Source organism: Lithobates pipiens, unplaced genomic scaffold (genome assembly GCF_037356315.1).
Source record: "Lithobates pipiens isolate NorthernLeopardFrog02 unplaced genomic scaffold, aLitPip1_a1.2 Scaffold_8, whole genome shotgun sequence".
NCBI lineage: Eukaryota > Metazoa > Chordata > Amphibia > Anura > Ranidae > Lithobates > Lithobates pipiens.
The window spans coordinates 536908740-536925368 of record NW_027507903.1 but is presented as its reverse complement, the minus strand read 5'-3'; the positions used below and the strand labels follow the sequence as shown (position 1 = coordinate 536925368).

General features: G+C 41.6%; 1 protein-coding gene across 31 annotated transcripts in view; it reads left to right on the top strand.

Annotated features, from left to right (window-relative positions):
* Positions 1-16629, top strand: part of CAMK2B (calcium/calmodulin dependent protein kinase II beta) — a 264424-nt gene that overhangs the window by 162815 nt on the left and 84980 nt on the right. For 25 of the 31 annotated variants that reach the window (XM_077469607.1, XM_077469603.1, XM_077469622.1 and 22 more), the window contains exon 5: positions 7177-7242. In XM_077469607.1, coding sequence (XP_077325733.1) covers positions 7177-7242 — 66 coding nt within the window. Of the gene's footprint in view, positions 1-7176; positions 7243-8535; positions 8609-16629 lie in introns of all 31 variants that reach the window. The other 6 variants (XM_077469600.1, XM_077469609.1, XM_077469606.1 and 3 more) reach the window with 1 other exon arrangement.

Genomic DNA, 16629 nt, shown 5'->3' with positions numbered 1-16629 from the left:
ACTTGTATCTATGGACTGATTTTCACTATACTTTCACTTTTTGGGACTCTGCCTTAGTTTTCACTTTTAGCATTTTTTCACCAGATATTTTTAGTCACTTTAAATAATAATAATTAATTTTTTATTTTTATTATATATGCTTAATTCTAGTGTGCAAATCTTTTATACTTAAGCAGTTTGTGCTATTAATCCAGCATATTTCTTGATATATTATTATTTCTGTAAATTTTTCTTTTCACTTGTGTTTTATCACTTAGCGCTGCACTTATTTTTTATTTGTTACAAATAGAAGTTACCTCTCAGAGGGGAGCCAACGCGAGGGAGTGTAGAAGACGCCGTTCTGAGAGGCGTAATTTGCCCAGTAAGGTAGTTCTCAAAGCATTGTCATCTCTTTACAAGAGGTAGCCCACAGAAATACATTGTCCTCTGAAAAAGGCTTTATGAGCTTTCCATAAGGTGGACTCCTCCAAGACAGATCCCTGAATGAGTTAAAAAAAAAACTATAGTAAAGCCTGGGAAAGCTGCCCTCTGGTATTGTCAGAATAGATGAGTAGTTTGTAAAGAAACCAGTGACAATTTTTGGGAGTTGATGAGGACAGAGAAAGGTCCAAATATATAGGGGAGTGATCGGACCAAGTAAGTGGACCTACTGTATGTCAGATGCTACAACCTTGGTTAAGAGAGGAGCAAAAATAAAGAAATGATCTAGTCTAGAATACATTTTATGGGATAGAGAAATAAAAGTGTGGTGTTTGATGCGCAAAGAGTCTCAAAGGTGATTGGTGCGTAGAAGCTTATGGAAAGAGGTGGACAGAGCCTGGACCCAATCGGATGTGGATGGATGGAGCAAGGTCCGTCTATCCCTTTAGGGGAGCAAATAACATAATAATCCCTACCCACAACCATGTAGGCTTGAGAGAATTGCTGGACCTCAAAAGCTAGCTGTTGAGAAAAATGTACGCTGACCAGAATTAGGATCATAAACATTCATTTTGTTTGAGGACGTGGACAAGTAGTCACGAGGTAAGATCACAAACCACCCTTGGGGATCTAAAAAAAGAGGGTTTAACCAAAATCGGGCAGGAGCGTTTAATCAGTATTGCCACTCCAGCTTTGGCGGTGGAGTCTGAGGCTGCATAGGCGATAGGAAAGTGCTTTGATGCTCATTTAAATGGTCCCCCTGAGCAGAAATGAGTTTCCTGGACCAGAACCACATTTGCCCTTAAATTCTTAGACTCCTTCAGCGCTAACCAGCCTTTCACATTATATGACATTATTTTCAAAGCCATAGTCCCAAATTATCAACAAGCATATGAAGGCACAGTATAATATACAGTCCCCCCTGGAGTGACAGAAAGAAGTCCAAACATTTTCTACAGCAGATAAACCATTAAAAATTCAGGGCAAGAAAAGTACCATAAGAACCATAGGCCTGAGATATAATCCCTTCTCAGGAGACCGGTACTGTAGACTCTGTGGCTACGAGGAAACATACCACACTCCAGCATTGTAAGCTGCATATTAGTATAGTTAGCTAATGCAATGTAGATAATAAAGAAAACATACCCCATGGGGTTTTAAATGGGCCCGAAGTTGGGCAAAAATAACAGACTGTGGGGTCTGTCAAAAATGGTAAAAACAAGTAAAGAAGGTCGCCTTCAGCCACAGTGAGAATCAGGGAGGTTGCTTGGCAAAGTGCTGGCATTGCAGAGTTGCAAAAGATTTCTTTGATTTTGACTTAGTCGATGTCTAGATCCAGGATGGATGGAGGACGAGGAGTTAAAGGCATAGGTGGAAAATCCTCTTCTGGGATGGGAGGTAGGCCCAGGTTCTTGAAGAAGGCTTTCATGGAGATCTCGACATGTTGATAGTCACTAGGTAGAAAGGGAAACCCCAGAAATAGGAGACATGATGACCTTGCAGATGAGCTGTAATTGGCCCCAAGTTGCAACTTTTAGCCAGGGTGAAAGGCAAAAAAAATCTGGATTTTTTCCCCCTTGTACTCCATTTGCGACTTATTGCGAGTTGCAAGAAAGAGGGTTTTTTGCTATCATAATAATGAAAACTTACTAATATGTCACTAGGCTTAGTTCCAGCCGGGAGTTTTGGGGCCAGTGAACGATGAGCTCTATCAAGATGCCAATCTATGTCAGCTATATCTGGGGCTAGGGTATTGAATAAGCACAAAAGATAGGAACGAAGGTTATTGTCACTTACAGTTTCTGGGACTCCCCGTATATGCAGGTTTTGGTGCCGTTCCCTGTTCTCCAGGTCCTCTTGTTGAAGTTGGAGCTTACTGTATGATTGTATCTTTAAGAGTTAAATTTTCTTCCTCCAAGACATGGACATTTTGGACCAGGTCAACAACCTTAGTCTCTAAAGTGTCAGTGCACTCACCAAGCAGATCAATTTCCCCTTTCAACACCTGTGAGATTTTCCCAACTGCCTGGGAGATAGTATGGGTTAATTGATGGTGCAGGGTCTGCAATTTTTCATCTAGAAGCTCTGGTGTTAACATGGATTGGGAGTCTGGATGCCAACATGCTGGTGGAGCAGGGGTGGGTAGATCCCCAATCATATATGCACCAAGCTGCTCCACCGGGTCCTCCTGTGTAGGCGAGACCGAGGATGCAGGCCTTGTGAGAAATCGCTCCATAGTGGCTGGAGGCCGCGGGTCCGGAATTGGCGGGCCTGTGTTTTTCTGCCACCCTATTTTGCCCATGAGGTGTGTGGGTGGATAGGGAAGGTAGTGAGTTTAGCCCTGGAGTGATCAGTGGCCAATGTAGCGGTGCAGGGTCTGTGGAGAGCGGCCAAAATTTACACTCGCCTGCTCGCATTTTGTGAGTGAATATTGAGGGCTGGCGAGGAAGGGCTGTCTGGGAGCAAGGGGGGGCGAGCACTACCGGCTGGCGAGTCCTTTTCCCAGCACTCACAGAAGGGAAGAGAGAGGAGAGAGCCGGCTGAATGATCATAGGTGCAGGGAACATCACTAGCGGCTTTCATTTCAATTGCCGTGTGTTCCCCACACTCGCTTTCACACACAGAGCCACCCCCTGATGAACATAAAGTTGCTTAATTTTGCAGAAAACATTTAAGGATAATTTCATGATATAATTTATGAGGCCGGGTTTAGGGGTGGAATTAGGGGCGGAGCAGGGTAGGGGTTGGGTGGGGCAACTGGTGGCAAGTAACCCTTGAGGCCTGGCTAGTAGCTCAGGACTTGAAATTTTGAGCCTTATATATATATATATATATATATATATATATATACTTACATACATACACATGGACTTTATACTCTAGTTGCATTGCCTATGGACTATATTTTTTCTCGTTTTAACACGGTCTTTGCACCAGTAATCACTGTAATTTTTTTCCCATCAACTTTGACCAGCTTTCCTGTCCCTGCTGAAGAAATATATCCCCACGACATGATGCTGCCACCAACACGGTGTGTGCAGTGTGATGTGCAGTGTTAGTTTTTCACCACGCTTTTATGGCAAAAAGTAACATTTTGGCCTCATTTGATCAGAGCACTGTCTTCCACAGGTTTGCTGTGTCCCCCACATGGCTTCTCGCAACCTGCAAATGCGACTTATTATGGCTTTCTTTCAACAATAGCTTTCTTCTTGCCACTCTTCCATAAAGGCCAGATTTGTAGAGTGCATGACTAATAGTTGTCCTGTGGACAGATTCTCCCTCCTGAGCTGTGGATCTCTGCAGCTGCTCCAGAGTTGCCATGGGCCTCTTCTCTGATTAATGTTCTCCTTAGCCAGCCTGTCAGTTTAGTTGGATGGCCATGTCCTGGTAGGTTTGTAGTTGTGCCATACTCTTCCCATTTTCAGATGATGGATTGAACAGTGTCCTGTAAGATGTTTAAAGCTTGGGATATTTTTTTTATAACCTAACCTTGCTTTAAACTTCTCCACAACTTTATCCCTGACCTGTACAAATAGCTGTATTTACAAAAGATTCAATTACACATAGAATGACTTTACTAATTAGGTGACTTCTGAAGGCAATTGGTTCCACTAGATTTTAGTTAGGGGTATCCACGTCACAATTATGTGGCACTTTGTGTTGGTCTATCACATAAAATCCCAATAAAATACATTTACCTTTTTAGTTGTAACATGACAAAATGCGGAAAATTTCAAGGGGTGTGAATACTTTTTCAAGGCACTGTAAATCTTCTATAATAATAATAATATGAGGCATTGCAGCACCTGTTATATAGAGGGTGTAGTACACCAAACCACCTCACTTGCACTAGGAGAACGACAATCAAAACATGGCATAGAGTCCAAAAAATGCATAAGCCTCCTGGTAACCATTAGTTCCCCCACACCCCCCTGTGGAATGACCATAACCTTCCTCATCTACTCATGATCCCAGTTCTAATCATTTGAGGTTCAAAAGTAAAAAATCTGTTGGGGAACCTGTTTGTCAATGATAAATTTGTCACATTTACTTTAATGAAATCTCTATTTTCTCTTTTCATTAGATATTTGTTCTGATACCTCCAAAAACATCATGCATTCATTTTCTCAATTTGACCTGATAACTGTTAGGTTGACTGTCACAGCACTGGAATACATTCTATGAGCTAAGTCTTTGCCACAAGTTAACTCTAATATCTATGAGGTTTTGTAGAACCCAGTAATCCTAGCTGTGTCTAGGTGCACAGAGAACCAGTTCAACCAGTTCCTCCAGCACCTGCTAAAGATGGCCCTATCCATGAGCAGACTTTATCCACATTTTCTGGACATGCGGAGGAATAAGTGCCTACTAGACTCAAGTATTGAAATATATTACATCATTAACTAACATCTCAATCCTGCAGTATTTTGGGGCCTGTCTCTTGGGCCTGGTGGAACCGTTGGCTATGTGGAAATCAACCAGAACATTACTTGGTTTACTGTTATTTTCTGCAAGAAAATTCCTTGTATTACTTTGGAAATTTCCAACCCAATACTGGATTTAAATTACCCAAACAGAATTCTTTGTGCACCAAAATTCAGGAAAGACTTTACAGGACTGGTCATTTCTTCCTTCAGACTAGGGGAATATCTTGCATTAAAATACATACAGGATGCCTATGTCTATTTTTCCATTATACCAATGCTTTCGGCATTTTGCTGTGGGAGACTGGCACTTTTAGTTTGTGGCAGAGTCATTCAGGCTCTCCTCTACACCTCATGTGTCCACAAAAGTTCTTGCCACTTCTGTCTCTTCTACAAACCCAGGGCATTCATGTCACAGGTTACCTAGATCAATGATTGCCAACCTTTCAAACCTCATGGACCACTAAACTTACAACTGTTAATCCTTGCGGACCTCTAACATGAGTTTTATAATGTCTTATTCACATAATGATCCAGCTCTTTACCCCCTTCCCCTTGGATCACACTGCTGCCTTATACATACAATGCTCTGGCTCTCTGCCCCCCCCCCCCCCCCCCCTGCACTCTGCATCACACTGCCTTACAGAGACATCATTGGATCTCACTTCCTTATCCAGTCATGTGCTAAATTTCTGTGCGCCCTCCCAGGATTACTGACTCAAGGCCCCCTGTTTTATCCTGATTCTCAGTCACTGGCTTTAACAGCATGGCAGTTGAAAACCAAGAACTGAAGAATAGCGATATCTCTGACTCAATCATTCCAACTTTGCTCAGAGCAAGGACAGATTTACCACTGTACATTATGCAAGAACAGAAGGCTTAAAGTGTTACTAAATCCACAACAGTAAAATCAGTCTGTATATGCAGTAAAGCAAGGGGTTAATTCTCTGCATTGTGAATCAAAGGCTGTTTGATACTGTCTTTTCTGATCCTCCGCTTCTTTTACTGTCCCCAATTTATCTGCTGATAGAACAGAGCCTTGGGGGGAAGCTACTCATGCTCAGTTTGGTGTGTATTGCTAGAGAGTTTTTTCTTTTCTTGGGAGAGTGCATGTGATCAGCACAGGATCAATCAACACAGTCCAGACAGAGGGTCAGGGGTCCTGCAGCATCACTGGGCAATCAGGGGAGAATGCAAACTTGTCCTACAAGCTTTAACCAGACATGGATAGAAGTCACAAGACAGATCTAACTGCTGTTGAGAAAAGGTATTTAGCAGTTTATCTTTACTAAAATAATTGCATTTCCAGTTTCTGAATAAAGTACTGTGAGAGACCAGATATAGTGAATGCAGGATCCTAGGTTTAGTAACACTTTAACCCTAGAAAAAAATCCATCACTTAGTTTTTGGCTTTCTTCAGCCTGGTTTTGACTAGTGGTTGACCCTGAATACTCTCTAGGGACAGGTTTCTTCTTTATCCATCCTCTTACAGAAACCCCTTGCCTCAAAATCCTTTATCAGGATTTTACAGGGAGTTACTCGTATCATTCTCTAATTTCAAACACCTATGTCACATTGGGATCCCAATCTGGTGGTCTCTGCTCTTTAAAGAATCCCCTTTGAACAGATTAGAGACATCCCTTTAGAAGACCTTACCTTTACCATTTTTTTTTTTCAGAAACACTGAAAATACCTGTTCTGTTAATCCGAGAACTGTAGTGCCCTTGTCATTTTGTCTGAGCTTAACAAAAAGTGCAAACAACCATAACTTTATTGCGTAAACTACCAGTCCCATCAGCCACAATGTAAGGGAGATGAACAAATTCAGAGCTATTAGTAGTCCACTGGCTAGAGGCAGGTTAGGCTTCTGTGAAGAGATGAATTTTCACAGATTACCTAAAGGTGGACAGAACAGGAGATAGTCAAACAGACTGAGAGTTCTAGAGATAGGGAGAAGTTCTGGAGAAGTCATAGAAGAGAGCATGAGCCAGAGAGCAGGAGTTTTGGAAAGAGCAGAGTATGGTTTCAGTAATATTTTTAGACAAGGTTGGTGATGTAGCTCAGGGCAGAGTTGTGGTTGGCTTTTTATATTGTTGTTAGTATTTTGAATTTTGTGGACGATTGGAAGCCAGTGGAGGGATTGGCAGATGGGGTGGTGTAAAATGAAGAGTTGGAAAGGTGGATGAGATCTATATAATAAATATACCAGTAAGTACAGAATTGCATTTAAAAACATGCAGATGTTGTAAGACAAACATTGTGCTGAGCACATTTTCAATATGCGGATACTAGTGTCCATTTAAAAGGTTTTCATCTGTCTCTTGCATTTCAGGGTCACAGGAGGGGAGTTGTTTGAAGACATTGTGGCAAGAGAATATTACAGTGAAGCAGATGCAAGGTGGGTAATCCCCATTATTAGAATTTCCCTTCTCCTTTCCCCTCTGACCCATGTCCCCTCCCAGCCATTTTTAGGGTGACTCAAGTCCTGTGCTGTATTAGGTATGCCACTCAAATCAGGGCTGATACATATGAAAAAAAAAAATGGTTTACTCATAAAGTTGTGAGCAAGTGATATTTCATTTTAATTATAAGTTCTTACACTTCATATCTTAAAGTTCTAAATCCTCTCCGCACCTCCACATTCACTAAACACAAATTAGATAAAATATTACCGCAATCATAAACACATTGTTTATTTTGTCAGCACTTTGTTTCAGGACTATACACTTCGATCTTAAACACAATATAACCCCAGTAAGGGGATTTTCCTGCAGACATTTCCTAATGAAAGCCTACTATACAGGTTTTTATTGAACTCCGGAAATTTACTAACATTTCAAATGATATAGAATGAAGGGGACACTGTGGGTGTTGCTGGTATCAACCAATCACATATCAAAATTTTTTTGATCTTTAAATCACAGATTAACAATTTGGAGAGATGTTAGTAAACTCCACCATGACATTGCTGTAGTTCCATAGGACATTGAAATTAGATTTGCATTTCAACACCGATGGGTTTATTTGTTATGGTTGGGCAAAGAGCAGTAATGAAGTGTAAAGTACTGTAAGCCCTATCTGGCAATCAGATTTAATTTCTTCCTGTTAAATAAAAGTCAGATTTGTTGCTACACTTTGCATGAAGTTACTGCATTTTGCACTACCTTCTTAAGTAAGACCATAAAAGTCCCAGGGTGACATTCTTTGCTTTAGCATTTAAACAATGTGTCCCTGTACAGTCCTGCATGCTGCCCCTTTTCTGATGTGATGTTTTGTGATGTTAAGACACTGTTTTTCTCCTCTTGTCCCTTCTCCCTTTTTTCAATCTATGTCTTCCCTCTGTCTTTTTTTCCTTCTGTTGTGACATATTGGTCTCAATCAAATTGTTTTCCTACAAACTGTCTACCATCTCACCAACCCCGAATGCTCTGCTTAATTCAACCCTATCATCAATGTCCTAACTTCTAATTACATCCGCTTTTCTTCTTACTGTTATCTTCCCTCTTTTGTATTTGTATACGTTCTTGTAATTGTTCCTAAATTCTTTATGAATACCCATTTACCTTTACCCTCAAATGCAAATGTTCCTTCCCCGTGTATGTCAATTCTTCACATACCCAACATGCTCCCTTTTTGTCTGTGCCAAATCATTGTCCCTGTACCCTGTGGGTCTGCTGGTTTTGTTTTACAGTCACTGTCTCCATCAGATATTAGAAAGTGTTTGTTTCACACACTCCTGTGACATTGTGCACAGGGACTTGAAGGTTAGTATTTTTGAAGGGCAAGGGGGTGACATGGCATGGGGGCCCAGGTGAGAAGCGCCGCATTGTGGGGTACTGCACCCTTTACTACACCCTACACCCTCTGGCTCTGGGGACACGGTGCATGGGGAGATGGGGTGATGGTATGTAGCGATGATGGGGGTTTGCATCCGGGAGGGCATGAAGGGAAACAGATAAATAATGCCTTACTATGTCCTTAACAAGTGTATGGACTTACAAAATATAGTGCTGTCTTCTGAAAGATAAATTAACTGTCCCTGATCAATCATGTATATCTTGTTTGGACCGTTCCTGTCAATTAAAGGGTACCTGTCACTTACACAATGGAGGAAGCCATTTTATAAGGTAATATTCAAAGGGTTAGAGGAATTTTTTTTACTATGAACCAGGTGTGTCACTAAGACATGAGGAATAACTATTTAGGCCTAAAAAATTACATGGCCTTTTTTCCAAAATGGCTCTTTCTACTGTCAGCAAGGGACAGGAACCTCAACATCATACAGCAAGCACAATGGATGAAAGGTGCATTATACCAGTTTTTAATTCATACAATTCTATGCATTTTGTGAGATACTTTTTAGTATTGTCCTATATGGTGATTATTTTTATAATACGAGATGCAATGATAAAATCTTTTGTATCACTCTATATATTATTTTTATATTAATAGATTCAATGAGATCTTTAGTATCATTCTATATAGTCATTATTTTCATATTAAATGAGTTAATGATAAGATCTCATATAGCACCATCTACTGGATTATAAAAGGCAGTTCATGACATCATCTGTACTGAATAGCCTCACTGATGCATCCTATCATCTGGTTGCCAGAGGAACCTGTCCTACAATATATGTATGCTTGTATGTCATATGACTATTCTGAGTTAGTTCACAATACTCTCTGTTTATTGTCTGTTACCCTTCACTGCCACCTTTCTTCCTTTACTCTACTTGCTTGTTGTGCCCTTTTCACCTTGGCTTCATTTGATTATTCTCATCCAATAAACAGAGAGTGAGTGAGCACTGTACAGTCAGATGCATTTCAAGTCCCAGCATGCACAGCTCTGTATAGCTGCCAGTGGGAAGATGGAGTATGAAGGAATGCAGGAGGCATATACAAAGCATTGCATAGCCTGTGGCGTGATACTTTGCATCTAACTTGCATGATATCTACTTGCGCTGCATTTAGTATACTCATAAGTGCCCTTTCTCCTCACTCCTTTAATTAATCACCCATCCTTTTCTGACCGTCTTCTTCAAATAACATCTTCTGTTATTTATTTTATACATTATTTTCTCTTTAGCGTGTAACCAGCATTTCTTATCTTTTCCCCAACATCTTTTTCTCTGTCCCCCTCCTCAGTCCCTCTCCCCCTCTCTTCTCTGCATTTCTTTTGCTTGTTTTTTGCTCTCTTTGGCACCTATTTTTAGTTTCTCTCCTCCTCCATCTGTCTCTTCTATGTCCTCCCCCTCCTGCGCTCTCTTCCATGTGTCTCTCAGTTGATAATATTGTGTGCACACCACTCTGCACCGCATGTCTGCATTTCCTGAACTACTGCAACGTTGGGCTTATTCAAAAACAACAGTGTAAAGAGCAATCATGATGTTGAAAGTGCAGCAATCCATAGCGACCAACCAGATTTCAGTATCTATCTCTAATGGTTGCCAACATTTTAAAATAATTTCCAGGGATATATGGATGCTAAGCCAGGAAATCTTGATAAGCATTGTTCCAAATGACTGCAGTCCAACACATTTTTCATTATCTCACATATCCTCAGCTGGTTTATATAAAACATATCTTACGCAGATTTCACTATATTAAATTTAATCCTGCAAAAAAAAAGTGGATTTTATGTGTAATTCGCCACAAATAGAAGAGAGAGCTAACAACTTTGAATTTACAAACTCTTTGATTGCCCCTGGAAATTGGTGGAGAGTTGGCAGCTATGACCTTTGTCTGTCTCCTCTCTTATTTTCATCTCCATTTCCCATCCTTTGTGTCCTATCCTTCTCTCTTGTCTGCTTTGCAGTACTAGACACTGCTTTGTGCTAGATACGTTGTAGAAGGAACTACACAAATATTGTTGTAATGGGGTGAGGGCTGAGTGGATTTTACTGAAGAAAATTCTTTACATTGCCCGGATATCTAGGACATACAAGTGGGGGAAAAAGGTTGACCTTTCCCCTGTCTTCTGCTGGAGGACCATTCCTAATAGGCATTTCTGTTTAGATTAGCTACAAGATTGTTTCTAGTCCTGTGTGTCTTTGTGATCTCTGTTTGTAACTTTGGACTGTGTTAATGACTTCTGTGCTCCAGTTTGTATCTCACAAAGATGATTTAGCTCACCTGTTTTGCATAGGGGTTGATTTACTAAAACTGGAGCATGCAAAATCTGGTGCAGCTCTGAATAGAAATCAGCTTCCAGTTTTTTTTTTGTCAAATCCTAATTGAACAAGCGGAAGTTAGAAGCTGATTGGCTACTATGCGGAGCTGTACCAGATTTTGCACTCTCCAGTTTTAGTAAATCTATCTAGGATTTTGTTGTAGACTATAATCTTTTTTTTTTGCGCTCATGAGCACTTTCACACACTTTTAAACTTGGATAACATGGTCCTGTTATGGATAATGTTGTTGTTAAAAGGGCAGCAATCATATTTATAGAAAAGGCTTATTACAGCTGTAGCTGGAAAATTGCAGTGCACATGGGGTTTATGTAAAAAAAAAAAAAAATTGGTTTCTCTTAGCAACCAGTTTAAATTGGCCTTTCTATAGTTCAAGGGTGAAATTAAAACAAGGGTTTCGGTTGCTGAAGTATGGACAGCAAGAAAATGTTAGCACACACTTCACACTACATAAGCCCAGTGGAGAATAGCTCAAGCAAGCATCACAGCTCATACACTAAGGGCCGGTTCACACTGCGGGCGATGCGAGGCGACACCGACTTGCCTCGCCGCGACCTGCCGCGACCTCAGCGGCGATTTGCAAATGACTTCTGTATAGAAGTCAATGCAAGTCGCCCCGAGGTCGCCCAGAAGTAGTACAGGAACCTTTTTTCTGAGTCGGAGCGACTCGAGTCGCTCCTCTCAGAACGGTTCCATTGTACAGAACGGAGGCGACTTGTCAGATTGGGGCGAGGCAAGTCGTGTCGCCTCGCATCGCCCGCAGTGTGAACCGGCCCTAAATAGGAAAATCGGTCTACATCAAACAGAAAAATACACAGACTGTGTTATACTGTATGTGTTAATGCACTTTGTCCTTGTCCTCTGTCTTATGCAGTAAACCCTTTGTTTACCAAGGCAACTGGCAATGCACAAAGGGAACTTGCTCATAGTTACCTAACCAACATCATGTTTTTGCTTTAGCACCCCAAACAGATGAAAGCTGACCTATTGGTATTATTGTGGGAAGTTACACAATACTGATTTTATTCAATATGTTGCAAGCCACTGAAAATAAACAAAAAGCTCACATAATGTTCTTTAAAGTGATTGTAAGGGTTTTTTTTTTTTAAATAACAAATATATCATACTTACCTCTACTGTGCAGTTTGTTTTGCACAGAGTGACCCCGAACCTCATCTTCTTGGGTCCCCCGGTGGCTCTCGTGGCTCTTCCCCACATCAGATAACCCCATAGGAGAAGAGCTCTACCGAGTAGGTTACCTTGCGGGCATGCTCCCGAGTCCAGCATTCGGCGACCATAGCTGCCAAATGTATGACTCGGCCCCGCCCCCCAGGTCATTGGATTTGATTGACAGCATCGGGAGCCAATGGCTGTGCTGCTATGAGTCTATCCAACCAAAAGCCAAGAACCCCGGGCAGAGAGACAGCGCGTCCCTGCTGGGTCAAGTTCCAGGGCTCAGGTAAGTAAAAAGGGGGGGGGGGGGTGGTCACTGCCAGGTGTTTTTGATGCATTAAGGTGAAAAAACACGAAGGTTTACAACCTCTTTAACAGCATTTAACAGCTGAAGTTAAATGATACTATTGTACATTATATTGTAGACTGTCAATTGGCACAACAGACAAACATTCAAACTATGGGGGAGATTTACTAAAACTGGTGCACACAGAATTTGGTGCAGCTGTGTATAGTAACCAATCAGCTTCTAACTTCAGCTTGTTCAGTTAAAGTAATATTAAAGGTTTTTTGGGGATTTTTTTTGTTTTGCTTTAAAATAACGAACATGTTCATGAACATGATCCTCCTCTTCTTGCAACTTTCTATGGGGGTACTTATGCATGCTCACTCCTGAGCCTTGCTCTGTGTGTCCATAAGACATACAGAGTGGGCCTCAGCCCCCCCCAATCCCTCTTCACTACCTATGATTGACAGCAGCGGGAGCCAATTGCTCCCACTGTTGTATCTGAGCCAATGAGGAGCAAGAGAGCTGATAGAGACCCGAGAGAGCCTCAGCTCTCATGCACATCGCTGGATGGAGATTGGGCTCTACCTTTACAGCCACTTTAAGCTTTGACAATAAACCCTAAAAGCTGATTGGTTACTGCACGAGATGGGCTTGATCACAGATAATCCCAATATTCTCTTTGATAAAGATCAAACTGGATGAAACACAAATGGGCAGGGATATAGTGTGCTATGTCAGGGCTTAATAATATTGAATGAAATCTGGCATAATAGATATGCAGCTGAGTTTATGGAGCATGGTTAGACGGCCTTTGGTCAGTACTCAGATTTCCAGAAGCGAGGGATCTTTATGTGGGATTGGAGCAGCGACATTTTTCTGCATTTTAGAATGTTGCAGTTCTGAGTGGTCACTTTTAAACTAAAGGCTGGTAGCACATATACACAATTGGAGTCTCCAAGTGGAGATTAAATCCAAACAAAAATGGGGGATTTCAGACTTCTGTATTTTGTTTTCTTATCCTTCATGAATATTGTGCTATTAGTCTTTGTACCATACTCTTTGGTTACATTACCACTCTGTATCACCAATTGGAACCCCTGTTATATACTGTGAAGTGTAATTAATATTGATACTACTGATGCTACTAAATAAAAAATGCATAAAAAGTGCATTGAAATGTTTTGTGCTATGGTGCTTAGTCAAAAGATTATTAAAGTGTGAAACACGCCAAGGCACGTTTGATCCTTCTTATGTGCTTTCTTCAATTAAACCTCCTTGCTCACATCTATGCTTGTGGACTCCATCTGTGTGTACGTGTCACATATTGAAAGCTAGACAAAGCAAGGGAGACAAGTGTGGCTGCAAACCGTGTCCCCTAGCAAGAGCAGTAGTTGTATACAGTGGGAAAAAGAATTATTTGATCCCCTGCAGATTTAGTACGTTTGCCCACTTGTAAAAAAGCGAAGAGTTTATAATTTTTATCATAGATGTATTTTAAATAATAGAGACAGAATGCCAACTATAAATCCAGAAAAAACACATGATACAAACGTTATAATTTGAGTTGCAGTTCAGTAAGTAAAATAAGTATTTGATCCCCAAGCAAAACATGGCTTAGTACTTGGTGGAGAAACCCATGCTGGCAAGCACAGAGGTAAGACGTTTCTTGTAGTTGGTTACCAGGTTTGCACACATCTTAGGAGGGATTTTGGTCCACTTTTTTTTTACAGATCTTCTCTAAATTCTTAAGGTTTCTTGGCTGTCGCTTGGCAATAAGTTTTAGCTCTATAAATTTTCTATAGGATTAAGGTCTGTATATTGGTTAGGCCACTCCATGACCTTAATGTGCTTCTTCTTGAGCCACTCCTTTGTTGCCTTGGCGGTATGTTTTGTCATGCTGGAAGACCCATCTATGACCCATCTTCAGTGTTTTGGCTCAGGGAATAAGGTTCTCATCCAAGATTTTACAATACATGGCCCCTTACGTTGGCCCCCCAATGCGGCAAAGTCTGCCTGTACTTTTAGCAGAGAAACAGCCCCAAAGCATAATGTTTTCACCTCCATGCTTAACTGTAGGGATGGGGATCTAAGGGTCATAGTCTTCCTCCAGACAAGGCTAGTTGAGTTAATGCAAAAGAGCTCAATTTTGGTCTCATCTGACCACAGCACTTTCTCCCAATCCTTCTCTGAATCATTTAGATGTTCATTGGCAAACTTCAGATGAGCCTGTACCATACTTGCCAACAGTCACGATTTTTCCAGGACAATCACGATTGTGGGACCCTTGTCCTGAATAAATTCCTGAGATTTTGCCTTTGTCCCAGGAAAATCGGAATGTTTTAGGCAAAAATATCCTGCGGGCTACAAAAAGATGCCCGCCACCATGAGGACTAATCCTTGTGTGTTCAGTGGACAGGGGAGGGGCAGCCAATCGGCTTTTCTCTTTAGTGTACAAGTAGACAATTCTTTTGTACACTAAAGCCGATTGGTAACACAGCTCGGAGGCCCCTCCCCTCTCCACTGAACACATGAGAAAGTTGTGAACTGTGTAGCTGCTGATGATGGGGACAGATGCATGAAGGAGGGCTCTACTGCCTGGGACACAGATGTAAGGAGGGACGCCACTGCTGGGGACACTGATGTAAGGAGGGGCTCCTCTGCTGGGGACACTGATGTAAGGAGGGACTCCACTGCATGGGACACTGATGTAAGGAGGGACTCCACTGCTGGGGACACTGATGTAAATTAGGGACTCCGCTGCTGGGGACACTGATGTAAGCAAGGACTCCACTGATGGGGACACTGATGTAAGGAGGGACTCTGCTGCTGGGGACACTGATGTAAGGAGGGGCTCCCCTGCTGAGGACACTGATGTAAGGAGGGGCTCCGCTGCTGGGGACACTGATGTAAGGAGGGACTCTGTTGGGGGCACCTGATGTGAGGAAGGACTCCACTGCTGGGGACACTGATGTAAGGAGGGGCTCTGCTGCTGGTGGCATCTGATGTAAGAAGGGACTCTGTGGGGCTTCTTGATGTAAGGAGGGACTCTGCTGGGGGCACCTGATGTAAGGAGGGACATCAGCTGGGGGCACCTGATGTAAGAAGGAACTCTGCTGGGGCCACCTGATGTAAGGAGGGACTCTGCTGGGGGCACCTGATGTAAGGAGGGTCTCTGTGGGGCTACCTGAAGTAAGGAGGGACTCTGCTGGGGGCACCTGATGTAAGGAGGGACATCACCTGGGGGTACCTGATGTAAGATAATAATTATTTTCCCCACTGTATATTGGAAAGGCTAGCAGCAGACAAGAAAAAAACATAAACTAAAGGTACATTTTGAACTTTTAGGTATCTTGCAAAGAAAGTTGGGGACCTCAAAACCTGGGTTTCACTATTATATTGGTAGCTATTTTATTTCCCAAAGGGATCATTGCCTCCCACATCAGGAATGGGTGGGCCTGAACATGAATACAAAAGGTCCATGCATCCTGCTGCTGGTTTAGTTTCAAAGTGACCACAGGTTCAATTGAAACCATATTTTGGATGTTGGGTAGAGTGACTACTTTTACTGTATGGATATATACAGTATATAGAGTATATCCATTACTGTGCACACAGATAAAAATATAACTGAATTGCTGCTATGTCTGTCATGTATTTTTAAAAGTTCCTCCGTTCTGTTTGTTACCATAAGAATACATCAAGAATAGGATGTGGGGAAGTATAGCAGGCTGCCTGTGCATCTCAGAATATTATCATTACTTCTTCACAACCTAACATTCTTATTACAGCCATATGCAAAATGAGTGCTGTGTAATGACATAGAGGTTGGACTTACAGCATCTTGTATTGGTTGGTCAAATTAATTTATACAGAGGCAGGCCTCCTAAAGTAAAAAAAATGTGTTTAAAAAAATAACTGCTTTTCCCTCCCTTCCTCCTTTGCTACATATTGACATTATTTATTTATTTTTTATTATAGTTGCTCCTTATACCCAACCCTACCTATGGGATTTTTTTTTTTCAAACTGCTCAAACCTTGAGCAATAAAAAAAAATGCAGCTTTTGCTGCAATACCCATCTTTTTCCTACTGCAGTTATCATCCATGCATCCTTCTGCACTAGTCCTTTTCCAG